The sequence below is a fragment of the Neofelis nebulosa genome, chromosome 2, assembly GCF_028018385.1.
Source record: "Neofelis nebulosa isolate mNeoNeb1 chromosome 2, mNeoNeb1.pri, whole genome shotgun sequence".
In the NCBI taxonomy this organism is placed as follows: domain Eukaryota; kingdom Metazoa; phylum Chordata; class Mammalia; order Carnivora; family Felidae; genus Neofelis; species Neofelis nebulosa.
Window position 1 is genome coordinate 186,128,517 of NC_080783.1, and position 26,840 is coordinate 186,155,356.

Below are 26,840 nucleotides of genomic sequence, written 5' to 3' on the forward strand. Positions count from 1 at the left end.
CTTAAAACTTGCTACCCTGAGATCAAGAGTGGCATGCTCTACTAACTGAGCCAGCCAGGTGCCCCAAAGATTCTGATCCTTGAACTGCCCACTGGGAGTGAAAAGTTCTCTCTTTGGCATGATGAATTCAGTTATTTATTTAAAATTTTTTTTCTTTTAGTTTTTATTTTTTGAGAGAGAGAGAGCGCACGTGCAAGTGGGGGAGGGGCAGAGAAAGGGGGAGACAACAGAATCTGAAGCAGGCTCCAGGCTCTGAGCCATCAGCACAGAGCCCAACGCGAGGCTTCAACTCAGGAACTGCAAGATCATGACCTGAGCTGAAGTCAGATGCTTAACTGACTGAGCCACCCAGGTGTCCCATGAATTCAGTTATTAATGGAAGCCATATATTAAGCTGTTGAGATTGACTATGATAATTGATCCTAAAAGTTTACCAAGCAAATTGCAGAAGGTCTTTGAAGGTAATGAAAATATTGTGGTTAGAAAATAAGTCCTCAAAAATGACGTTACTTTATGGAGTAATGGAAATAATTTATATCTTGATTGTGGTAGACTGCATGACTTTATACTTCCAATGCCATCTGAATGTGCCTGGCAGACTTTCAACTTCAGGAAGCATAACTGATCAAGGGCATTACCTGCTGGGTCCAGAAATTCATCATCCTATTTGAACCAATGCTACATTTCAATGGTCTATTCCCAGACAATTACTGGGAATATTAAGGCGGGTCCATTGCGAAAGTTTCTCTGAAAGTCAGTTTTAGCTCAAAGATTCCAAAAATCCTTGCTTGTTGATCTTTCTTTAGACTTCCTAGAATTCAAGGAATGGAACCTTTCTCCTTCTTTTGCGCACTCTGGATCAGGCTTGCATTGTGATCAGATAGTTCTCCTAGCCTTTCTTGGCTCTCTCCTCATTTCTACTATGTGTTGCCCCTCCCCCCAAATCCTTGCATGTTTAATCTTATATTGGCATCTGCTTTATGGATAACCTGGACTAACACAATGCATTTGTCAAAACTCAGAACTGCTGGGGTGCCTGGGTGGCTCAGATGGTTGAATGTCTGACTTCAGCTCAGGTCATGATCTTGCAGTTTGCAGTTTTGAGCCTCGCATTGGGCTCTCTACTGTCCTTGAAGAACCAGCTTCAGATCCTCTGTCCCCCTCTTTCTTTGCTCCCCCCCCACTCACTCTGTCTCTCTTAAAATAAACTTAAAAAAAAGAACTCAGAAGTGTATACACAAAAAGGATAAATTTTACTCTATGTAAATTATACCTCAATAAACTCAACTTTAAAAAATGTTAGTTTTAAACATTTATCAACAGCAGGTGAATCATGACTGTTCTTCTCCACTCTACTTCAACCATTTAGAACTGCTGAAATTCCACATCACACAATGACCACATCCACCCAATCTTACAATTTGCTTGCTCAGTTGCTCTCCAAATCCAGATGTCCTGGTCTCAGGGTTAGCTGGAGACACAAATGACATAAGGACTTGTTTATGTAAGCTTACATACATATTTTACTTGTATCATGTATGTTTACAACCAACATACGAGGAAAGGGTGAGAGATCAGGGCATGAGAGAAGAGTGCCTAAACTAGACAGACAAACTGGCCCTAAAGTTTGCTCAACAATTGTTTGCTCAACAATCTGATCTCGGGAACACACCTAGTTCTTTAAGGATTCAAAAGACTGAACTCAATTTGACTGGGTGTTTTTACATTCCAGTTAGCTAACATACAGTATTATCTTAGTTTCAAGCATACAATATAGTGATTCAACACTTGCATATAACACTGTGCTCACCACAACATATGCACTCCTTAATCATCACCTATTTAATTCTTTCCCCCACCCACCTCCCCTCTGGTAACCCTCTGTGCTCTATAGTTAAGAGTCTGTTTTCTGGCTCATCTTTTTTTTTCTTTGTTTGCTTTGTTTCTTAAATTCCATATGTGAGTATACTCATATGGCATTTATCTTTGTCTGACTTATTTCACTTAGCATTATACCCTCTAGATCCATTCATGCTGTTGCAAATGGCAAGACTTCATTCTTTTTTACAGCTGAATAACACTCCATTATATATTTCAATTTTAATTAATAAGCAGAATTATATAATATATTATATAATTTATTAATTATAAGCAACTTGGGTTTCTTCCATAATTTGGCTATTGTAAATAATGTTGCAGTAAACATAGGGGTGCATATATCTTTTCAAATTAGTGTTTTCAAGGGATGCCTGGGTGGCTCAGTTGGGTAAGTGTCTGACTCTTGATCTTAGGTCAGGTCTTGATTTCAGGATCATGAGTCCAAGCCCTGCATTGGGCTCTGCACTGGGTGTGGAGCCTACCTCAAAAAATGAAAGAAAAAAAAAAGTGAATAAATTAGTGGTTTTGAATTCTTTGGGCAAATACTCAGTTGACTAGATTTTTATATGCATACATGTGTGAGAGACATTTGCCATTTGGAAAACAAAACAAATAACAACAACAAAAACACATTCAACAGCATAGCTATTTCACCCAGAAAAAAAGGCAAAGCTCTTCCTGTATACAAGACACTAAGTGATACTGCTCTTAGCTACCTGTCTGCCTTCATACCCTAAGACTTCTCCCTTGCTAATATTTCTCCAGTAACAATGGCTTCCTTGCTGTTTCTTTCTTTCTTTTTTTTTTTTTTAGATGTATTTTGAGAGAGAGAGGCAGAGAGAGAGGAAGAGAGAGAAAAATCTCAATCAGGCTCTGCACTGTCAGTGCAGAGCCCAATGAGGGGCTTGAACCCACAAACCTCGAGATCATGACCTGAGCGGAAACAAGAGTCAGTCACTTAACTGACTGAACTACCCAGGTGCTCCAATTCTTTGCTGTTTCTTAAATATCTTAAGCATACTCTCACCATAGGAAGGTTTCATGTACTTTTCTTTTTATTTATTTATTCTTATTAGGTAAACTCTACCCCCAAAGTGGGGCTTAAACACATAACCCTGAGATTAAGAGTCATATGCTCTACTGACTGAGCCAGCCAGGTGCCCTGCATTTACCTTTTTTTTTTTAAGGTTTATGTATTTATTTTGAGAGAGACAGAGACAGCACGAGTGGGGGAGGGGCAGAGAGCAAGGGAGAGAGAGAATCCCAGTTTCCAAGCTATCAGCACAGAGCCCAATGTGGGGCTCGAACTCACACAACTGTGAGATCATGACCTGAGCTGAAACCAAGAGTTGGGCGCTTAACTGACTGAGCCACCCAGGCGCCCCTATTTTTCTGTCTAGAATTCTCTTTTACATGGTTCCCTGTCTCCATTCATGCCCCTACTCAAATGTTACCTTCTTAGGAAAGTTTTCCCTGACCACATTGTCTAGAATAGTACTCCTTCCCCAGTATGTCACTCTATCCTCTTATCCTTCTTTATCCTCTTCGTAACACTTATCATCTCCTGATATATCATATATTTATTCACTTATTTGTTGATTTTCTGTCTCCTCAATCAGAATGTAATCCCACAAGAACAGGTCATTTTTTTGTTCACTGCTATATCAGCACAACCTAAAGTGGCCAATTGTTGGCACTCATTAAGTATTGATTGAATTTAAAAAAAAGTTTTGGTTGAATCAATGAATAAATGAAGCTCACGCTCATGTCTCCTTTCCCTTTCTTTCTCAGTTTTTCTCAGTAAAAACAGAAAAAAAGTTAGCAGGAGGACTCTCAGCAAACAGTTGACCTCAGCCACAAACTTACCTGGGGCCTTGAGTACATTGGCATGATCTGAACAAGTTTTCTGGGGCTTTTAAGAATGACTTTCAGAGTCACCTGGGTGGCTCAGTCGGTTGAGCGACGACTCTTGGTTTCCGCTCAGGACATGATTTCGTGAGTTCAAACCCCACATTGTACTTGCTGCTGTCAGCACAGAGCCCGCTTCAGATCTTCTGTCTACCTCTCTCTGCCCTTTCCCTGCTTGCGCGCTCTCAAAAATAAATAAATCCTAAAAAGAAAAAAAAAAGAGAAGATCGACTTACACGAATGTAACATATTGTGAGGTTCAACCGTGAAAAGAACTAGATGTTTTGAGTTCTCCCCTCAAAGTAGGCATCCATCTACAATGCCCGGCTCAAAGAGGCAAACTTAGAAAATGATTTGAGTGAATGGTAAAGAATAAAGAGAAGATAGAAATACCGTATCATGTTGTACACATGAAACTAATATGATGTTATATATCAATTACATCTCAATTTAAAAAAAGAGAAGCACAGCGTGTGGGTGGGGGGGTTGGGGGCAGGGAGGGTTGTCTCAGTCCTTCCTTAACACTGAAGTTTGCTGTATGTGTGGGACGCCACAAGGATGGAGAGTAGGTGAAATGGCACTGTCGAAAGGGCCAGCGCCAACACGCAGGAGCTTGGGCTTGCAGCAGGGCAGTTCGCCAGCGGGGAATCCAGCACCCGCCCTAAGCCAGAGCCCCGTTGTCCCTGGAGCCGCCGCTACTCGCGAGAGGAAAATCACTGCGCACGCGCAGACCCGGCGAGAGGCACCCTCCAGTGGGCCTGGCTTCGCCTCCAGCTCTCCGCTGACCGCACTTCCCAGTCACCTCTGCCTCTTTGGCCCTGCTGTTTCCCCCCCGCCCTCTCCGCGCCGGCGCTGGCGCCGGTAGCGACTGCGCGCGCAGAGCCTGAGCAGGCGCCGGCGGGAAGGGGAAGAGGCGGGTAAGAACGGCCTGCGTCCGGGTGCGACCATGACAGGGTTGGGAATGTCCTCTTCGGCTCTCACAGCTCCTGGGACCCCTAAGGAGGGGAGCCTCTGGAACCGGTTCCTCATGCAGCTCAGGCGTGCCTCTGATAGTCGAAATGTTTTCGCCCTCACCTTTCGTTAGGTCTGGTCCGCTCCGTTCCTGCCTCTCCTTTCCCCACCCCCACCGGGGAATCCTCAGGCCCCTAGCCTGTCCGCTAGCCCCAGACAAGTCTCACTTGCCTTACCCGCCATTTAGGTAGTGCCCAGTGTTTATCTGCTTGTAGTGTCGCGGTAGCTGTGACTCTCCAGGTCCCCAATTCAAACAAAGAGCCTCGTTTTTTTGACGCTTGCTGTTTCTGACACCCTTGGCTGAAGGAGCTTCCCGATGCTCTCAGCAATGAAGTCAAGGCCACCAGACAGGTCTTCTTTACTTCCGAGCATCTCCATCTAATTATCTGCCTTTCATGGTTTGGTTTCTTGAGGTACGTCCTTTACATCCATATGCAGTTTCCCGGAGTTAATGTGCTTTCCTTTTGGAAGTACGCGTGTGCTGCCGTTTGGAATGAAGTTCTTCACTGGCAGTGGGGTAGTATCAGCAGTTACTAAGAAGCATGGTAATATTAGAATTTCTGCTGTCGGCTACCAGAGTGGATGGATATTCAGTGAACCCTTTTTTTTTTTTTTTTTTTTTTGTAGCAGGGGGCAGCATTTTAGCTCAGTGGCAGTGCTTGATGCCTTGAAGTTGAGGTCAGAGGAAGATACCTTGTAATTAAGCCACTGGGGTCCAAAATCTGCTGACTGGAAGAAATCTAAAGCAAAAAAAAAAAAAAAAAAGCCTAACAGCCATGTCATGTTTAATAATATCTGCAGGTCAAATTTCTATGTAGAGACAAATGCACTGTTTGCTTTTATATGCCAGCTAAATGTAATATGTTGACGTTCTGTAAATGCTGATGTGAAGTTGTAGCAGCTGACTTGGAACCTCTTAATCAAATTTCTGAATTCCTAGATAATCATGATAATCAGCTTAGTTAGTTTTACTTTGATAAATTTGACTGATTGCTATAAACTTAACCACTTTTTTTCTAACATCAGCCCACACCTTTCTGTCAGTCTTATTACTAATTCTCTTTGGTGCCTAAATTACAAAACCTTAGTCATCTTAGATTTCCCCTGTGCTTTATCTCCAGATGTCTTATATTACTGAATCTCAGTAGGCTTCTTTATTCAAAAAGTAAGTTGGATTTATCCCTTGATTCTCATTATTGAAGCTGTAAAGCTGTTTTCAAGGACTTTGCTGCCTCTCAGTTCATCCCTTGGAAGGTTTGTATAACAGTTCTGAAACATGATTGTTGTCATGTTTACTCTTGAGCCTATAAAGGCTCATGTCTACATTTCTGCACTTGAGTTTCAAAGCCTTTTTTCTCTATAACCTGGCCTAGTAATTCCTGTGCATGTGATATGGTGGGAAAAGGCCAGGATTTAGAGTGAAAAGACTTAGATTCAAATATTGAGAGTATTGTTATACTAACACTGTGTCCTTGGGAAACTTTTTCAGTTTCCTTCTCTCTCACTTCAAAAAAAATTTTTTTAATGTTTATTTATTTTTGAGAGAGAGAGAGAGAGAGAGAGAGAGAATGTGAGGTGGAGAGAGGCAGAGAGAGAAAGAGACACAGAATCTGAAGCAGGCTCCATGCTTCGAGCTGTCAGCACAGAGCCCAACGCCAGGCCCGAACTCATGCTGTGAGATCATGGCCTGAGCCAATGTCAGACACCCAACCAACTGAGCCACCCAAGTGCCCCTTTATCTCTCACTTCAAATAACAGTATCTTATTTTTTTTATTTTTTTTTAATGTTTATTTATTTTATTTTATTTTATTTTTTCGTTTTTTTTTTAATTTATTTTTGGGACAGAGAGAGACAGAGCATGAACGGGGGAGGGGCAGAGAGAGAGGGAGACACAGAATCGGAAACAGGCTCCAGGCTCCGAGCCATCAGCCCAGAGCCTGATGCGGGGCTCGAACTCACGGACCGCGAGATCGTGACCTGGCTGAAGTCGGACGCTTAACCGACTGTGCCACCCAGGCGCCCCAATGTTTATTTATTTTTGAGAGAGAGAGAGAGCGTGAGCAGGGGAGGAGTGGAGAGGGAGGGAGACACAGAATCTGAAGCAGGCTCCAGGCTCTGAGCTGTCAGCACAGAGCCTGATGCAGGGCTTGAATTCATGAGCGGTGAGATCATGACCTGAGCTGAAGTCGGATGCCCAACCGACTCAGCCACTCAGGCACCCCTCAAATAAAACTATCTTTTCTTCTAGACTCTTAATTATTGTGAGAATTACAATTGGCAGAATGTGTGGAATAATTATCATAGTTAAACAAATAAAAACAACCTAAGCTATTGTTATTTCTCATTGTATTCATTTCATAAACAGTTGAAAACCTCATATATGTTAGATACTGGCGCTACTGCTATGAAAGATAGTCTGTTCCTTTAAGGGGCTGTCTTTCAGGGAGCTTTCAGAGAACATATGTATCTATAGGGAGTAGGGTGGTAGTGTCTGACAAGGTAAAGTGTGATATAAGCTGTAAAATAGGTAAGCTTAGGGTGAGCACCAAATCCAGAGGAGAGAGGAACAGGGATGGTTCTGCAGGAAATTATGTTTGAACAGAGTCTTGAATTATAGCAAAGATCCAAAAGGAAAAGGTGAGGAAGGATGCCTTGAAAGAGACACTTTTAGAGAACTGCAAATTGTTAGGTTTTGTTGGGGTATTAAGTTCAAATAGGAGTATGGGAAATAGGACTGGACAGGTAGAGGTGAGATTTGAAGGGCTTTGTGTGCTCAGAGAAATGTGTAAATTGAAGGATTATAAGTAAACTGTTGGCCTGATCACTTTTTTTTTTTTTTTAACGTTTATTTATTTTTGAGAGACAGAGTGTTAGTGGAGGAGGGGCAAAGAGAGAGGGAGACGCAGAATCCGAAGCAGGGTCCAGGCTCTGAGCTGTCAGCACAGAGCCCAATGCAGGTCTTGAACCCACGGACCACGAGATCATGACCTGAGTCAAAGTCGGACACTTACCTGACTGAGCCACCGAGGCACCCCTCTCAGGTCCTATTTCTGCTGTAAAGCGTCCTCCAATTATTTTAGGCCCCATTACTTATTCCCTTCTTTGAAACCCTATTAAGAAAGTATCACATAGTTTAGTCCTTATTTGTTTCATGTGTGTTTTATGTCCCTAACTAGATCATAAGCTTCTTGAACATGGTCAATGTTTGATATGTGTATGAATAGAAGACATGTTAAGCACAAAAATACGTTGTCTGGTCTCCTATTTTGTTTTTCAGGATAGGACCAGATTATGGGCAACAGTTCTTTTAATTAATCTGTCATCATCATGGCTAATGAGGACTGTCCCAAGGCTGGTGATAGTCCTTTTTCATCGGATAAACATGCCCAACTCATCTTGGCCCAGATCAATAAAATGAGGAATGGAGAGCATTTCTGTGATGTGCAGCTGCAAGTTGGGAAGGAAACTTTTAAAGTTCATCGGCTGGTGCTGGCTGCCAGTAGCCCTTACTTTGCAGCTTTGTTTACTGGAGGAATGAAAGAGTCCTCAAAAGATGTTGTACAGATTCTAGGAATTGAAGCTGGAATCTTTCAAATACTTCTAGATTTCATATATACAGGTATGTCAAGTGAGCCTTTACCTTTGAGTGAAGAGTGGTGTAATCACTCAGGTATTGCAATGGGAATATAAATAAGTTGATACAATTTATATGGAAAGTAATTTAACAATACACTATCATCAGTGTTTGAAAGGTTTCTATCTTTTGACCCAGTATTCCTTTTCTAGGAATCATAAGTAATCAGTTAGTGCTGCAGGCAAATGTTTATGTACCAGGATGTTTATTGTAGCATTATTTACAATAATATATAATTGAATACAATCTAATTGTCCCTCAGGATATATGATTAAATAAACCATGGCACATGTATATATCATGGAATATTTTTTAGATTTTTCAGTTATGTTATGGAAGAGTGTTTACAATATATAAAATGAAAAAAAAATTGGATATAAATACTTCTCTAGTTTTGTAAAGGAAAAAATTATTTGTATTTGTGCACAGGAAAAAGACCAGAGTGTTGATAAGTATTTATCTCTGGATGATGGAATATGGATGATCCTTATTTTCCCCTCTTTTTCTGTTTTTTTTCTGATTTACAATCAGGATGTATATATTTTATTTAAAACTTTTATTTTTAAAATGTTTTTGAAGAGTTTTAATGACGTTAGAAAATGCACACAAAAACTATGAAGTTTAAGTTTTATATGATAGGTAACATAAATATACATGGGAAAAAAGATTAAAAAGAAATGCACTAAAGTGTTAATATAGTGTATGTCTGTGGGAAAATGTGTCATTTTCATTTTTATACTTTTATGCCTTAAGGTTTTTTTCTGTGGTGAATATATATTACTTTTATAATTAGAAAACATGTTTGAAAATAAAGACTGTTTCGTCATCATGCTTAAAGGACTACTTGATGGGAGATAATTATGTGATCTGATAAAATATTGTTTATTTAACGCATGGTATTTAAGCCTGGAAAATGACAAAAGGTCATTTCTTTGTGTTCTTCATATTGCTTTTTGGAAGATATCAGAAAATAACTCTTAAATTGGAGATTATAAAAACTATCTTTTAAAAAAATTTTTTTTTAATGTTTATTTATTTCTGAGACAGAGACAGCATGAGTGAGGGAGAGGCAGAGAGAGAGGGAGACACAGAATGTGAAGCAGGCTCCAGGCTCCCAGCTGTCAACACAGAGCCCAACGCGGGGCTCCAACTCAAAGACCACGAGATCATGACCTGAGCTGAAGTCGGACGCTCAACCTACTGAGCCACCCAGGCGCCCCTAAAAATTACTATCTTTAATGCAGCCCTGTCTATTGGCTAATGTACAAATTAGCGTTGAAGGATTTTTTTTACCTTTTCTAAATGATTTGTGTGAGCTGAAAACTGTTTCATAAATGCCCCTGCTTCTTTTATTTCCAAAATGTAAATTAACACAGATTAATCTGATGGAATTAGTGAACTACATAAAAACAGAAGCAATACTACAAAGTGTCTATTCTGCCTCTGTTTAAGGGTAGCAACAAGAGATACTTATTGAATGACAATGTTCCCGGTACTATCATCATATTGTTGGTGATTAGCACTTCCATCAAATAGATAAAAAGTAGTAAAACCCAGGGGCGCCTGGGTGGCTCAGTCGGTTGAACATCTGACTTTGGCTCAGGTCATGATCTCACCACTTGTGGGTTCGAGCCCTGCGTCGGGCTCTGTACTGACAGCGCGGAGCCTGGAGCCTGCTTTGGATTCTGTGTCCCACTCTCTCTCTCTGCCCCTCCCTCGCTCATGCTCTGTCTCTCTCTCTCTCTCTCAAGAATAAATAAAACATTAAAAAAAACGTAGCAAAACCCAGAGAAATAAATAGTACTGAGCATATTTGGGAGAAACAACATTCTAGAATACTGAAATTTAAGGTTAAAATAGTTAAGAATAGCATTTGGCTACTAGTAGAAGATATAAAGTGGCTTAACAAGATAGAAATTTATTTTTCCACAAAAGTGAATTCATAGTAGGCATTCCAAGGATGGCAGGGTGGTTTCATGATGTCATTAGCATCCTATTATTTTCCCAACATTTCGCTCTACCATCTATGGCTTGTAGCTTCTGATCTCGTATCGCTGAACTCCAGCCAGTGGAAGGAGGAAGGGGAAAAGGCAGAAGGGCCTGCTAGCTAAGTCTATGCTCTTTTTAACTTTTTCTGTTAGCCCTACCCAGTAACTGCTGCATATATCCCATTGGCCAAATAGTAAATAACTCATCCCTATCTGTAAGGGAGACTAAGAAATGTAATTTGCGGCAGAGCACAATTACCACCCACAGCAAAATCAAGGTTCTCTTAGTAAAGGATGAAAAGAAAATGGATATTGAGTATTTATTGGACAGGAAACTTTGCAGTCTTTGATATAATTTGTTCTTAAAAAACATATTCTTGGGGCGCCTGGGTGGCACAGTCGGTTAAGCGTCCGGCTTCAGCCAGGTCACGATCTCGCGGTCCGTGAGTTCGAGCCCCGCGTCAGGCTCTGGGCTGATGGCTCGGAGCCTGGAGCCTGTTTCCGATTCTGTGTCTCCCTCTCTCTCTGCCCCTCCCCCGTTCATGCTCTGTCTCTCTCTGTCCCAAAAATAAATAAAAAACGTTGAAAAAAAAATTTAAAAAAAAAAACAAAAAAAAACATATTCTTTCACTGCAATAGCATTTCCTTTTGGGGGGATGTGGGCACAGCAAAACCTGTTATTCTATTGATCTCTCCTTTGGATTTATCTATACATTCTTCTTTTTTTTTTTTTTTTACTCCTTATTTATTTTTGAGAGAGAGACAGAATGTGATCAAGGAGACACAGTATCTGAATATCTGAAGCTCTGAGCTGTCAGCACAGAGCCTGACGTGGGGCTTTAACCCACAAACCGTGAGATCATGATCTGAGCAGAAGTCGGATGCTCAACCGACTGAGCCACCCAGGCGCCCCTATCTATACATTCTTTATTAACCATTCCCAGTTCTAACAGATCTTAACAGATTTTTCTCACATTAGATTTTTATATACTTCACTTAAAATCAAATAACCTGGGTTTGTGATCTAGTTCTGTCACTAATTAGCTATTTGATACAAGGCATTTCCATTTCTTTAGTCAATCATTCATTCTTTCAACAGATATTTATGAATACTTTTTTAAAGGTAAGCTCTATGCCCAATGTGGGGCTTGAACTCACAACCCCCGAGATCAAGAGTTGTATGCTCTACTGACTGAACCAGCCAGGCGCTCCACATGAATACTTTTTGTGGGCTAAGTACTTGGGATATGATAGTACACCAGATAGGTAGAGCCTCTGCCTTCACAGAGCTTTGTAGATAGTGCAGTTAGGTACTTACAAATTTGAAATCAGCTTGTGAGAACCTCATTTTCCTTAGCTGTTAAGTGGGGATAGCATTTCATAATTTATGTGAAGGTTAAGTGAGATAAATTTTAATAAATGTAAAAGTGCTTTTTGTAAGCTATAAAGCCTTATTAAGTTATAGGGCATTCTTTGTATTGCTCTCAAGTAACTCTTGGCTTTATCCAGTAACAGTCATTCAGTCTTCATAGATCACAACCCATAATCTTACCTTGTCCAAATTTGTAGTGAATTCTCATTTCGTTCAACTAAGTCTTACCTCCATTTTCTCTGCAGCCACTACCATTTGCTCCCATGGTGGATTCCATTTCTTATACTTTCAGAAATCCCCGTTTGCATTCGACAAGCCATATTCTTCCTCTTACCATAATCTCTTTGGCCATTCATTTATTTAAGACAAATTTTTTGAACACCTGTGGGTGCTAGGCATTGAGAATACAGAAGGGACAAACCTTCCCCCCAACAGACTTTATAAATCTTATTGGGAATACAAACTTTAGATAAATAGTTTAGTGGAGTGAATATCATAAAGGGGATGAAGGGCAAGTATAAGATTGAATTGAGAGTTTATTCTTATCGGGTAGGAGAATTACAGTGTTTTTTTTTCCCCCTTCTAAATATAATTGACTATTTGGTATTCTCTCAAAGTCACATATGTAAATATATGAAAGTGAAGCCATCTAGAAAGAGAGTGGTATACATAGTTACTAAATGTTAAGTATTTAAAACTTCTCATATGTTATAGACTCCTGATTATACCTAGTATTAAAAATTAATGTTTGTATGGCACTTTATCATAATTGAAGATGGAGACCCTGCGTTACTCACCCCAGTGCCTTAGTAAATGTTAGATGCATTATGTTAAACAGCCTTATGTTAAAAGTATGGACTTTGATAGCAATCCTTACCCTCAATCACTTGATCATGTGACTTGGTGACAAATTATTTAAAGCTTTTGATTCTGTTTTGATAGAAAAAGAAAAAAATAATATCTATTATATGGGGTTGTGGTGACAGTTAAATGAATGTCTAAAACAATTAATGTGTCTATCCATTGTAAGTGTTCCATAAATGTTAATTATCATCATTTAGTTTTCTGCTCTTTCTACAAATCCTTTGTTGCTTTTTTTTTAAATTACTTTAAAAAATTTATTTTTAAGGTTTATTTATTTTTGAGAGAGAGAGAGAGAGAGTGAGAAAGAGTGTGAGCAGGGAAGGGGCAGAGGGAGAGGGAGGTACAGAATCCGAAGCAGGCTCCAGGCTCTGAGCTGCTATGAGACCATGACCTGAGCTGAAGTCAGATGCTTACCCAACTGAGCCACCCAGGCACCCTGTTGCTTTTTACTTAGCATCTATCAACTCTGCAAACACTAAGCTATCAGTTAATATATTAAATTATATTAAATAAATAATGCTTTTTGACCATAAGTCAAATGTTTGTTTTATTTTTTTGGTTAATTTGTCTCCCTACTTCCCTAGGTATAGTGAACATAGGCGTGAATAATGTCCAGGAGTTGATTGTTGCAGCAGACATGCTACAGTTGACTGAAGTTGTTAATCTTTGCTGTGAATTTCTGAAAGGACAAATTGATCCACTGAACTGCATTGGGATCTTTCAGTTCTCTGAGCAAATTGCCTGCCATGATCTTTTGGAATTCACAGAAAACTACATTCATGTCCATTTCTTGGAGGTTCACAGTGGGGAAGAGTTCCTGGCACTTACAAAAGATCAACTGATCAAAATTTTGCGAAGCGAAGAGCTTAGTATTGAGGATGAATATCAGGTCTTCTTAGCTGCAATGCAATGGATTCTGAAGGATCTGGGAAAAAGAAGAAAATATGTGGTGGAAGTGCTAGAACCAATTCGATTCCCTTTATTACCTCCTCAGAGGCTTTTAAAGTATATTGAAGGTAATTTTTTTGTTGCTTGTCAAATGAGTCAATATCCAGTGGCTTTTTCTGTTGAAATGTGATAATGTTTTCATTTTTCAGTCCAACAGCAGACACTTATTGAATGATTACTATATGCAAGATACAACTTTTGTGTTTTGTGGATAGTGGTATTCAGTATTTGTAGCCATTATTTTAATCAAACCTTTACATACCTTTCTCGAGATCAAATACTAAGGGAGATTAGAGGTATAAATAAAATCAGTGACAGAGCTAAAATACCACTGCTGTTTTTGGTAATACTGATTATATTTCAGTGTAAGATAAATTCAGCAAAACCTGTCATTTGAGGAGAATGCCTGTGCTAAAAACAAAACCCAAACTCAATAAATCCTGTAAGTCTTCTCTTTATAAAATTAATTTTATATTCACTCATGGGTGGCTCAGTCAGTTAATTGTCCGACTCTTGATTTTGGTTCAGGTCATGATCTCATGGTTTGTGGGATTGAGCCCTGAGTTGGGCTCCCTGTGGAACCTGCCTGGGATTCTGTCTCCCATTCTCTACCCCTCCCCTGCTTATGCTCTCTCTCTCTCTCTCTAAGTAAATAAATAAACATTTAAAAAAATAATAAAAATGAATTTTATATTGATACAGTATCATGGCTTCTAAGTAGCCTTTGAATTATCTTTGGGTATGAAACTTTGAAAATACTTTTCATCATAGTATAAAATAGTTTAAATTGTTGTATTAGAAGAATGATAGTATGTATTTAAATTATTCATTAATTAAGATTTTATTTTTAAGTACTCTCTACACCCAATGTGGAGCTTGAGCCCACAACGTTAGTATTAAAAGTTACCTGCCCACTGACTGAACCAGCCAGGCACCCCATATTTAAATTTATTTATTTATTTATTTATTTATTTATTTATTAATGTTTGTTTATTTTTGAAAGAGTACAAGTGGGGAGAGGCAGAGAAGGAGACAGAGGATCCAAAGCGGACTTGGCACTGAGAGTGGAGAGCCTAATGTAGGACTCAAACTCAAAAACCATGACCTGAGCCACCCAGGCATCCTAAATTTATTTTTAAAAACTACCTTAGACCTTCGGAATACAAGCTGGTGCAGCCACTCTGGAAAACAGTATGGAGGTTCCTCAAAAAACTAAAAATAGAACTACCCTATGACCCAGCAATTGCACTACTAGGCATTTATCCAAGGGATACAGATGTGCTGTTTCGAAGGGACACATGCACCTCCATGTTTATAGCAGCACTATGAACAATAGCCAAAGTATGGAAAGAGCCCAAATGTCCACCGATGGATGAATGGATAAAAAGGTGGTATGTTTATACAATGGAGTATTACTTGGCAATCAAAAAGAATGAAATCTTGTCATTTGCAACTACGTGGATGGAACTGGAGGGTATTATCCTAAGTGAAATTGGAGAAAGACAAAAATCATATGACTTCACTCCTATGAGGACTTTAAGAGACAAAACAGATGAACATAGGGAAGGGAAACAAAAATAATATAAAAGCAGGGAGGGGGACAAAACAGAAGAGATTCATAAATATGGAGAACAAACTGAGGGTTACTGGAGGGGTTGTGGGGGGGGGGATGGGCTAAATGAGTAAGGGACATTAAGGAATCTACTCCTGAAATCGTTGCACTATATGCTAACTAATTTGGATGTAAATTTAAAAAAAAAAAAAAAAGTTAATTCAAAAAAAAAAAAAACACCTACCTTAGACCTGGTTTTAAGATTTGAAGCTCTTACCCTTGTTGTGCATTGAAACTTTAGGATATGACTGAGTTACAAATGAGCTTCTTTTTTTTTTTTTTTTTTTTTAAATTTTTTTAACATTTATTCATTTTTGAGAGGCAGAGCCTGAGCAGGGAAGGGGCAGAGAGAGGGAGACACAGAATCTGAAGCAGGCTCCAGGCTCTGAGCTGTCAGCACAGAGCCTGATGCAGGGCTTGAACTTATGAACTGCAAGATCATGACCTGAGTGCAAGTTGGAAGCTCAACTTGGATGAGCTTCTTATGAATTAAATACACCGCTAGCATTAAAGGTATAATTCTGTGAAAAAATTATATTTAATATGGGGGTGCCTGGCTGGCTCAGTCGGTTAGGCCTATGACTTGATTTCAGCTCAGGTCATAATCTCAAGGCTCATGAGTTTGAGCCCTGCATCAGACTCCCCACTGACAGTGCAGAGGAACCTGCTTGGGATTCTCTCTCCCTCTCCCTCTCTCTACCCCTCCCCATTTGTGCTCTTTCAAAATAAATAAGTAAACTTAAAAAAAAGAAAAAAATTATACTTAATGTGGATTTTTAGTTTTTTTCTACTCTTAACAGTGTTAACAGAATTTTGTAGGTTTTTCTGAATGTTATCTTTTATTAATACACATATATTACTCAATCAGTTCTCATTATTCACAGTCATTATGCTCTGTAAAGTTGCCACAAACTTTGAATTGGCAGATACTGAAACATTGTTCCTAGGGGAAATACTGGGTAAGTTCTTACTCTGGTCGCAATATTTTTGCCAGATGATCAATACATAACCTTGTTTTATGTGTGTGTCTATCAGAAGCACCTTATTTAATTTATATACTTGATTCATTAATGTTGAACTCATGGCCAACAGCACTATAACTCATGTCTGAATGAAACCTATCCAATACATGTATTAATTCCATAAGGTATATCACAGGCTTCCTGCAATTAGGAACACTAGACAGCACTTCAAAAGTAGGCGTGGGGTCATTTTTAACAATGAAGTCAACAAAGCACAAAAATGTGAAAAGCATGGCACTAAAGAGACCGTGAAAAGGACATTTGTTTATAGTATGAGAGCTGAAATAAGAGGCAAAGCATCACCTTGTTCAGTTCTCACCTGGAAACATGCATGTCAGGTGATTCATACTTTTTGCCACTCTGTGGCATATCTGTGAATGACTAGAAAAGCTCTGTGAGTTTTAATTTGGGTTATAAATGCATTTTAGTGAGTACATGTATTCCCAAATAAGGAGTCCACAAATAATGAAGACTGACTGTATTTAAATGCTAAAAAAGAAAAGAGAAATTATCCAGACACATTTCTGTGGAATCATGAGAATTTAGGAATAGGGCAAAAGCTTTCCCCTGCTCTCTCTCTCTCTCAAATATTTAAAAAAGAGAGGGGGGCGCTTGGGTGGCTCAGTCAGTTAAGCATCCAATCTTGGTTTCAGCTCAGGTCATGATCCCCCAGTTCATGGGTTCAAGCCCTGCATCGGGCTCAACGCTGAGAGTGCAGAGCCTGGTTGGGATTCTCTCTCTCTTTCTCTCTCTCTCTAGCTCTCTACTTTAAAAAAAAAAAAAAAAAAAAAAAAAGGAAAGAAAGAATGAAGTTCTTTTGGGGCACCTGTGTGGCTCAGTCAGTTAAGTGTCTGACTTCTGCTCAGGTCATGATCTCATGGTTTGTGAGTTTGAGCCCCGTGTCGGGCTCTTTGCTGACAGCCCAGAGCCTGGGGCCTGACTTGGATTCTGTGTGTCCCTCTCTGTCTGTCCCTCCCCTGCTCGCACTCTGTCATGCTTTCTCTCAAAAATAAATAAAAACAGGGGCGCCCGGGTGGCTCAGTCGGTTAAGTGTCCAACTTCGGCTCAGGTCGTGATCTCGCGGTCCAGGAGTTCGAGCCCCACGTTGGGCTCTGGGCTGACAGCTCAGAGCCTGGAGCCTGCTTCTGATTCTGTGTCTCCCTCTCTCTCTGACCCTCCCCCCATTCATGCTCTGTCTCTCTCTGTCTCAAAAATAAATAAACGTTAATAAATAAATAAATAAATAAATAAATAAATAAATACATTAAAAAAAAAAAAGGGCTGGACTCTCAACCAACTGAGCCACCCAGGTACCCCAAGCTTTTTTTTTTTTTAAATAGGGTCTCTAGATTTTTTTTAATGTTTACTTATGTATTTTGAGAGAGAGACAGAGAGACAGTATGCATGTGGGGGAGGGGCAGAGAGAGGGTGATAGAGAGAATCCCAAGCAGGCTCTGCACTGTCAGTGCAGAGCCTGAGGCAGGGCTTGATCCCACGAACTGTGGGATTATAACCTGAGCCAAAGTGAAGAGTCAGATGCTTAACCAACAAGGTGCTTAGCCACCCCAATTAGGCACCCCAATAGGATCTATATTCTTAAGTAATTCTATCCTATGAAGCATTTATGGCAAGTCTGTTTCTGTTTTTGGCTAATGTTTTCTTCCAGACTGAATTCTTCAATCTCCTTCTTTTCTTTTTCCTGGGATATATTTTATTTATTTAGTTTTTAATTTTTATTTTATTTTTTAATATAATGTTTCTTTTTGAGAGAGAGTAAGAGAGAGAGAGACAGAGTATGAGCAGGGTAGGGGCAGAGAGAGAGGGAGACACAGAATCCAAGGCAGGCTCCAAGCTGTGAGCTGTCAGCACAGAGCCTGATGCAGGACTCCAACTCACAAACCACGAGATCATGACTTGAGCCGAAGTTGGATGCTTAACAGACTGAGCCACCCAGGCGCCCCTCCTGGGATATATTTTAATAGTTGAATTGTTATTTCTTGATCTATCGCTCAACATGAGATCTATGCATAACATGAGAAACTTTGTTTAAACCAGTTTAGCTCTGATAATGTAAGAGTTAATTCTCCTTGACACCTTTTTTGCCTACTAATGTAACTACTTTGTTTCTTACATCTAAAATTTGAGGACTGTGTTGTATTTTGGCCACTTCTTTCTATTGAGAACTGTGTTGTATTTTGGCCACTTCTTTCTAACCAAAGGTATGATGGTGGTAGAAGAACAGAGATCTGCTAAGGCTTAGATATTTGATTAAGGACCTGGGCTCTGAGCTCTCTCTCAAATCCAATTATTGATCTTGTGTCAGGGCTTACTTAACCCAGGGTAAGGATGTGTCTTACTAGTGTGGACTTTAGCTGGTACTGTGCTCTGTTAGATGGCAAGCTCTGGTGATTCTACATTTACTGATGGCCCTATAAAGGATTTCTTTTTTTTTTTTTTAACGTTTTATTATTAATTTTTGAGAGAGAGAGAGAATGTGAGCCACGGATATGCAGAGAGAGAGGGGGGCATAGCATCCAAAGAGGGCTCTGTGCTGACAGCAGAGAGCCCAATGAGGGGCTTGAACTTATGAACTATGAGATCATGACCTGAGCCCAAGTTGGATGCTCAACAGACCAAGCCACCCAGGCGCCCAAAGGATTTCTTTTTTTTTTTTTTTTTTTTTTTAATGTTTTATTATTTATTTTTGAGATAGGCAGACAGAGCACGAATGGGGGAGGGGCATAGAGAGAAGGAAACACAGAATCCAAAGCAGGCTCCAGGCTCTCAGCTGTCAGCACAGAGCACAGAGCCCAGTGCCCAAAAGATCATGACCTGAGCCAAAGTCAAAGGCTTAACCAACTGATCCACCCAGGCGCCCCCCAAAGGATTTCTTTTAATGTTTTTTTCTTTGACTTCTCAGTTCTGCTTTATACCTGCTCATTCTACCTTTCCAAATTATTAGGCATTAGTGAGAATTCTCAAGATTTCTTTAGTTGACCTTGTTTCCTCAATATTGCTTCTAGGCTTCAAGGCTTGGAGATAGTCCCTTGCTGGCATATTTGGTGCCTTTGTGCAAATTAGAAAATAGTGCCCTTTCACAGGGCAAGATCTTAGAGCTTGCCAAGTGGGACACCGGTTGACTTTTATCCCCACTTCACCTCAGCTAAGGATCCTTGTGCAGGAACAATCTACCCAATCATGCTCAAAGTCTTTTTGAGGAGATGGACCTCGTTCCACTAGAATCTTTTGTTTCTTGCTTTGACTATCATTTTTAAAAGTATATGACATAATTTTATATCTTTTTGTTTTTAAGTTGTAAATGTAGGTATCGGGCTATTTTATTTTTCCATTTTGTTGGATAATTGTGATCCTGTTTCACTTTGTCATCTTTGGAAATCCTAATGCATGTGTTTTCAAATTAGATATAATGAAGCATATTGTTAAAAACAATCTGATTTAGGGAAAGTATATTCTTTAGTAATAATGAGAAAAATAAAATTTGTATTGTAGGAAACAAGCACCATTGCTTGATGATGAGTTTTTATTTTTTGGTATTTGTATTTTATCTTTATAAGAACACGTTTTTTGAATATTATTTAAAAGTTGATTAAAACATTATCTTGTTAAACTTGCTTTAGGAGTGTCCGATTTCAATCTTCGTGTTGCGTTGCAAACACTTTTGAAAGAGTACTGTGAGGTGTGCAAATCTTCCAAAGAGAACAAATTTTGTAATTTTCTGCAGACATCTAAGGTTCGACCTCGGAAGAAAGCAAGAAAGTACCTGTATGCAGTAGGTGAGAACCTTTAAAAAGGTGATACAAATAATCTCTTTTTAGGATTAAAATCTTTCAATATTTTGTTATTTTACACATCAGAATATGCAGGTGTATCAAATAGGCATATTTAATTTCACATATAGACTACAGATTAAGAAATTGTGTAGTATAGTGGATACACCTAAGAATAAATAGCTGCTCATTTGACATCTATTATTCTGTGATCTCAATTGTTGGGTTCTTGGATTGCTCAATTATTGTCAAATAACTGACTTAAGAAATACTACTTTAAAAGTTAAAAATGTGAATTCTAGTGAAAAATAAGGAAAATTTCAAAATTTTTGACTCTTCATGGTATTTTAGATGATTAGGGATTATAGGAACCAGTGGTCTCTAAAGTGTGAGTATATAGGATAATTCACAGTATCAGATGAACATATTAAAACCTCTTTTTTATTTTAAAAAGCATTAAACCTTATTAATATGTGACATATAGAGACAGATTGTCCAGATTTATATACATAATATTTTATATTCACTTTGTAATATGATTTATAATTTGTATGTAATTAGATGTATAATATCATATATGCTATAATATATAAATACATAATTTTTGAATGCATGCTAAAGATTTTTTACTGATGGGATGTGTAGTTAAACAAGGGTTTCAACTCACTTTTTTTTTTTTAATTTTTTTAATGTTTATTTATTTTTGAGACAGAGAGAGACAGAGCATGAATGGGGGAATGTCAGAGAGAGAGGTAGACACAGAATCCGAAGCAGGCTCCAGGCTCTGAGCACAGGCTCTGAGCCTCAGCTCAGAGCCCGACGCGGGGCTCAAACCCACAGACTGTGAGATCATGACCTGAGCCAAAGTCGGACGCTCAACCGACTGAGCCACCCAGGCGCCCCTCAACTCACTTTTTTTTAAGTGTATTTATTTTGAGAGAGAGAGAGAAAGCAGGGCAGAGAAAGAGGGAGAGAGAGAATCCCAAGCAGGTTCCACACTGTCAGTGTGCGGAGCCTGATGTGGGGCTCAGACTCATGAACTGTGAGATTGTGACCTGAACCAAAATCAAGAGTCAGTTGTTTGAGCCACCCAGGCACCACTCAACTCACTATTTTTAATTGAAAAAAATGTTAATAGAAGTCATGATGAAAATTCCTAACTAGACAGATAACCAGCTCCTTTTATGTTTTATCTGACATTCTATTAGAACCAAAACCAGGTGGTAGAACACCGTAGTTGACTTCATTGCATTTAAGCCATAATCTTTCAGGACTTGGTGCCTTTAAGAATAATATATGTATATATGGCAGGCTTTAAAGCACTTATTCCTTGCTATCAAATAGTTAATTACTTAATGTCTGTCATTTGCATATTTAAATAAAGGATTTGCTGTGTATCTCCTTTCCTTCGTTCAGGTGGATATACTCGGTTGCAGGGGGGTCGTTGGAGTGATAGCAGAGCCCTCAGCTGTGTAGAACGTTTTGACACCTTTAGCCAGTACTGGACCACTGTGTCTTCACTTCATCAGGCTCGATGTGGGCTGGGAGTAGCAGTTCTGGGAGGGATGGTTTACGCTATTGGAGGTAATAATGAAAATGTCTTCTTTCTGTTATTAGTCTCTAGCCATAACTTGGCTGTATATATGCCTTATGTATATTGTTAGGTACTATGGGGTATACACAGATATGATTGTGTTCCATAAATATTTAACGAATAAATGAATGGAAGAAAGAAAAAGGAAACACAAGATATTGAATGTTTCAGCCCAGAGGGATACTGTGATTTATCACGAGGCAGAATATTTAGTTTGGTTTTAATGAAAAGTTGTTTATAAAATGTGGCAACAGGGGCGCCTAGGTGGCTCAGTCGGTTAAGTGGCCGACTTCAGCTCAGGTCTTGATCTCACGGTCTGTGAGTTTGAGCCCCGCGTCGGGCTCTGTGCTGACAGCTCAGAGCCTGGAGCCTGTTTCAGATTCTGTGTCTCCCTCTCTCTCTGCCCTTCCCCTGTTCATGCTCTGTCTCTCTCTGTCTCAAAAATAAATAAATGTTAAAAAAAAATTTTTTTTAAATAAATAAAATAAAATGTGGCACCAAAATTTAGGTCAGTGTTTGTGATAAAAATTGTTTTAATTTTGAAATTTAATTTCATATATTGGAAGCTGCATTACAAACCTTTTTTTTTTAGATTGGTCTTTTTAAATTTCTATTTATTCATTCATTTATTTATAAAACATTTATTTATTTTTGAGAGAGAGAGGGTGGGGATAGTAGAGGACAGAGAGAGAGAGAGAATTGCAAGCAGGATATACGCTTTCAGCAGAGAACCTGAAGTGGGGCTTGAACCCACGAACCGTGAAATCATGACCTGAGCTGACACCAAGAGTTGGATGCTTAACTGACTGAACCACCCAGGTGTCCCTCAAGTTTTTAGTGAAATACCAGTTAGTTAACATACAGTGTAATATTAGTTTCTGGTATAGGATTTATTGATTTAATCCTTACATACCACACTTAGTGCCCATCACAACAAATGCCCTCCTCAATACCCATCATCCATTTAACCCATCCCCCCACCCACCTCCCATTTGGTAACCATCAGTTTGTTCTCTATAGTTAATACAAATAATTTTTAATTAACCAAATTACCTGGAAGTGGGATTTATAAAAACTAAGTCATCTGGACATTGGGATATATGTCTTGATTGAAATCACTGTGTTTTCTAAAACTATTATTATGAATTATAAAATGATTAATAAAATTAAATAAAACAGGTTTTGGGGTGCCTGGATGGCTCAGTCAGTTAAGTGTCCAACTCTTGATTTCAGCTCTGGTAATCTCACAGTTTGTGAGATCGAGTCCTGCTTCAGGCTCTGCACTGACAGCACAGAGCCTGCTTGTGATTCTCTCTCTCCCTCTTTCTCTGCCTCTCCTCTGCTCTCACTCTCCAAATAAATATATAAACATTTTTTTTATTTTTTATTTTTGGGACAGAGAGACAGAGCATGAACGGGGGAGGGGCAGAGAGAGAGGGAGACGCAGAATCGGAAACGGGCTCCAGGCTCCGAGCCATCAGCCCAGAGCCTGACGCGGGGCTCGAACTCACGGACCGCGAGATCGTGACCTGGCTGAAGTCGGACGCCCAACCGACTGCGCCACCCAGGCGCCCCTTAAACATTTTTTTTAAAAAGGCAAATGTTGTTTCCCATCAGAGGAGGAATCTAAAGAGAAATAAATGCTAACTCTTTTAGATCAATATTTACTTCTGGCTAATTTGTCTTTATAGCAACAAGCCTAGGTACGTCATCTCCAATCCTTAGAGCTAGTCTTTATGCTTTATTTCTACAGATTAGTCTAAAACACAAAAAGTTGTATACTGAAAATTTTGTTATTTTTAACTATGATACTGTCAGGTTAAAATGAGAGAGATACAGGGTGTCTGGGTGGCTCAGTTGGTTAAGTGTCCAACTTCAGGTCATGATCTCACAGTTTGTGAGTTCAATCCGCACATCTGACTCTGTACTGATGGTGCAGAGCCTGCTTAGGATTCTCTCTCTCTCTCCCTCTCTCTCTCTCTCTCTCTCTCTCTGCTCCTTCCCCCCTGCTCATGTACGCGCACACTCTCTCTCTCAAAATAAATAAGTAAACTTTTAAAAAGGTTTAAAAAATAAAAATAAATAAAATGAGAGAGATGTAGAGAATATTTGATTTTTTACTTGTCTTTTGGAGGGAACACAATTGTCCCTTAAAAACAGTTCATTAAATCAATAAATGCCATGGTGGATCCAAAAATCCCGACAAAGAAATAAAAGTTTTAAGCAGTAACTTTCTGTCAGCATAAAGACCATTATTACATGTAATCTTTGACTAGAACTCTAACAGCTCTTTTTATATACATTTTGGTGATTGTGGATAGTTTCATTGCATGAACTCTTCTGTTTAACCGAGAGTCACAGTGTCCTAGGTGACACTTGCATATATTTGTGTCCCTTCTTGTGATTCCACAGAAATACTTATGGGTACCTTTCAAAAATGCTGTGACTTCACTAATTTATTTTTTACTTATTTATTTATTTGTTTATTATTTTTTTAAGTAGGTTCCACACCCAACGTGGGGCTTGAACTCACGACTCTGAGATCAAGGGCCGCATGTTCTACCAACTTGAGTCAGCCGGGTGTCCCAACTTGGCCTACTATTATTAATGCTAACAACATTGCTGGGGCACCTGGATGGTTCAGTTTGTTAAGCAACCAACTTCGGCTCAGGTCACGATCTCCCAGTCGGTAAGTTCAAGCCCTGCTTGGGGCTCTGTGCTGATAGCTCAGAGCCTGCAGCCTGCTTCAGATTCTGTGTCTCCCTCTGTCTTTGCCCCTCCCCTACTCATACTCTGTCTCTCTCTCTCAAAAATAAACATTAAAAAAATGTTTTAATACAATCAACATTGTCATTTTAAGATATTTTGTAATATATAATTTTTTTAAGTTTTTATTTACTCATTTATTTTGAGAGAGACAGAGTCCAAGCGAGCAGGGAGGGGCAGAGAGAGAGGGAAACAGAATCCCAAGAAGGCTCCACACTGTCCGTGCAGAGCCCTGATGTGGGACTCAACCTCATGAAATCATGAGATTATGACCTGAGCTGAAATCAAGAATTGGACATTTAACCGACTGAGCCACCCAAGCGCCCCCGTAATACGTAATTTTAAAGTAATGTTTATCATTAAAGCACTTCAGGTTTGTGGAAGAAAATTTGGCTGAAATTGAAGCATATGAAAAAATAAAAATCACACATACTCTAATCATGCCATCCAGAGATAATCAGAATATTTGGTTTATTCTAGATATATACATATCTGGCTTAATATTCTAAATATTATTTGTAAAAATTAAGATGTAATTTACATACCATAAAATCCACCATTTGAAGTATACAGTTCAGTGATTTTTAGCATATTCACAAAGTTGTGCAACCATTATCACTAATTCCAAACATTTTTATCACCGCAAAAAGCTGTTCTTATTATTTAGAAAGATTTTTATATCAGTCCAGAGAATTATTTACGAGCCATGTTCCCAGACTCCAGTCAAGGGTCAATCTGGCAAGCAGGACTTTCTAAGGATGGGCAGTCTCAGGCCTGCTGTGCTGATTCTTTTCTGCACAGTAGTTTTGTAGCATTCAGGATTCTAGGCCCTCCTAAAGTTATATGTGCTGCAAATACCTTTTGCTACTCTACTCCTTTATCTTTCACTCTCCTTATGGTAGCTTTTTTTCTTTATGATATCTTTTGATAAACAGATGGTTTTCATTTTAATGTAGCCAACTCCAACTCTATTATTTTTTCCCCTTTATGGTTAATGTTTCTTGTATTTTTTATTTTTAAATGTTTATTTTTTGAGAGAGGGAGGAGGTGCAGAGAGAGAGGGAGACAGAGGATCTGAAGCAGGCTCCATGCTGACAGCAGAGAGCCCACGGCGGGGCTTAAATTCATGAACTGTGAGATCATGACCTGAGCCGAAGTTGAGTTAACCAGCTGAGCCACCCAGACACCTCTCTTGTATCTTTGTAGAGAAATCCTCCCCTACTCCAAAGTCATAAGGTTATATATACCTTTATTGTTTCTTAAATTTTTAGTTATGTCATTTACATGTATATCTGTAATCCACCTGGAACTGAGTTTTTATAGATAGTATGAGTAGCCAACCAGTTTCATTTTTTCCCTTATATATATAATCAATTATTCCAGCATAAAAGGCTTTTGTTTCCCCACTGCTGTGCAGTGCAAACTCTTTCACATATCAAGTAATTATACATGTGTGTATCTGTTTCTAGAATTTCATTTCTGTTCTGTTTTGACTTTCTGTGTATCCCTATCTTAATTACTATAGCTCTATTTTAAGTCTTATAAGTTTATCTGACAGGACAGTTTCTTTCATTATTCTCATGTGGGAGTGCTTGGCTATTCTAGGCCCTTTGTACTTCCATATAAATTTTAGTATCAGTTCCTCAAATCTGTTTGGTTTTTTGTCAATTCTGTTTTTAAAAATAATGTATGATTCCACTTATATGAGGTACTTAGAGTAGTCAAAATAATAAAAGATGGAAAGTATAATGGTGTGCCTGGGGCTAGGGAAGTGAAGAATGGGGAGTTGTTTTTCTTTTTTTTAATGTTTATTTATTTTTGAGAGAGAGAGAGAGAGCATGAGTGGGGGAGGGTCAAAGGGAGAGGGGGACACAGAATCCCAGGCAGGCTCCAGGCTTCAAACTATCAGCACAGAGCCTGATGTGGGGCTTGAACCCACAGACCTTGCAATCATGACCTGGGCCTAAGTCAGCCGCTAAGCCTACTGAGCCACCCAAGCGCCCCAGGGAGTTATTGTTTAAATCAGGATAGTGTTTCAGTTTTACAAGATCTAAAGAATTATAGGGATGGATGGTGGTGATGGCTGCACAAAAATGTGAATGTGTTTCACATCACTGAACTCTACACTTAAAAATGGTTAAGATGGTAAATTTTATGTTACTTGTATTTTAGCACAATAAAAAAGAAAGCGTGTTTCAAATTGGGATCACATTAAATCTACAAATCAGTTTGGGGATAATCATCTTTACGTTGACTCTTCTAATTCATGAATGTGATATCTCTTCATTTACTTAGGTATTCCTTAATTTAAAATTTTATCTAGGGGCACCTAGTGCAGTTGGTTAAGCATCGGACTCTTGATTTTGGCTCAAGTCATGATCTCACAGTTCGTGAGTTTGAGCCCCACATTGGTCTCTGTGCTGACAGCACGGAGGCTGCTTGGGATTCTCTCTT

The 26,840-nt window shown here is 39.1% G+C and overlaps 1 protein-coding gene and 1 long non-coding RNA gene across 9 annotated transcripts in view; one reads left to right on the forward strand and one right to left on the reverse strand.

Moving 5' to 3' along the window:
• Positions 1-1,208: 1,208 nt before the first annotated feature.
• Positions 1,209-5,077, reverse strand: LOC131504810 (uncharacterized). The gene is made up of 3 exons (XR_009258157.1): positions 4,974-5,077; positions 3,745-3,988; positions 1,209-2,356 (listed from the first exon to the last, which is right to left on the reverse strand). It is a non-coding gene; the product is annotated as an uncharacterized LOC131504810 (long non-coding RNA).
• Positions 4,572-26,840, forward strand: part of IPP (intracisternal A particle-promoted polypeptide) — a 43,279-nt gene continuing 21,010 nt past the window's right edge. For 2 of the 8 annotated variants that reach the window (XM_058717576.1, XM_058717580.1), the window contains exons 1-5: positions 4,710-5,210; positions 8,076-8,417; positions 13,241-13,672; positions 19,877-20,032; positions 21,443-21,610. In XM_058717576.1, the coding sequence (XP_058573559.1) occupies positions 8,126-8,417; positions 13,241-13,672; positions 19,877-20,032; positions 21,443-21,610 (1,048 nt within the window). In that variant the 5' untranslated portion in view covers positions 4,710-5,210; positions 8,076-8,125. The other 6 variants (XM_058717577.1, XM_058717579.1, XM_058717578.1 and 3 more) reach the window with 6 other exon arrangements.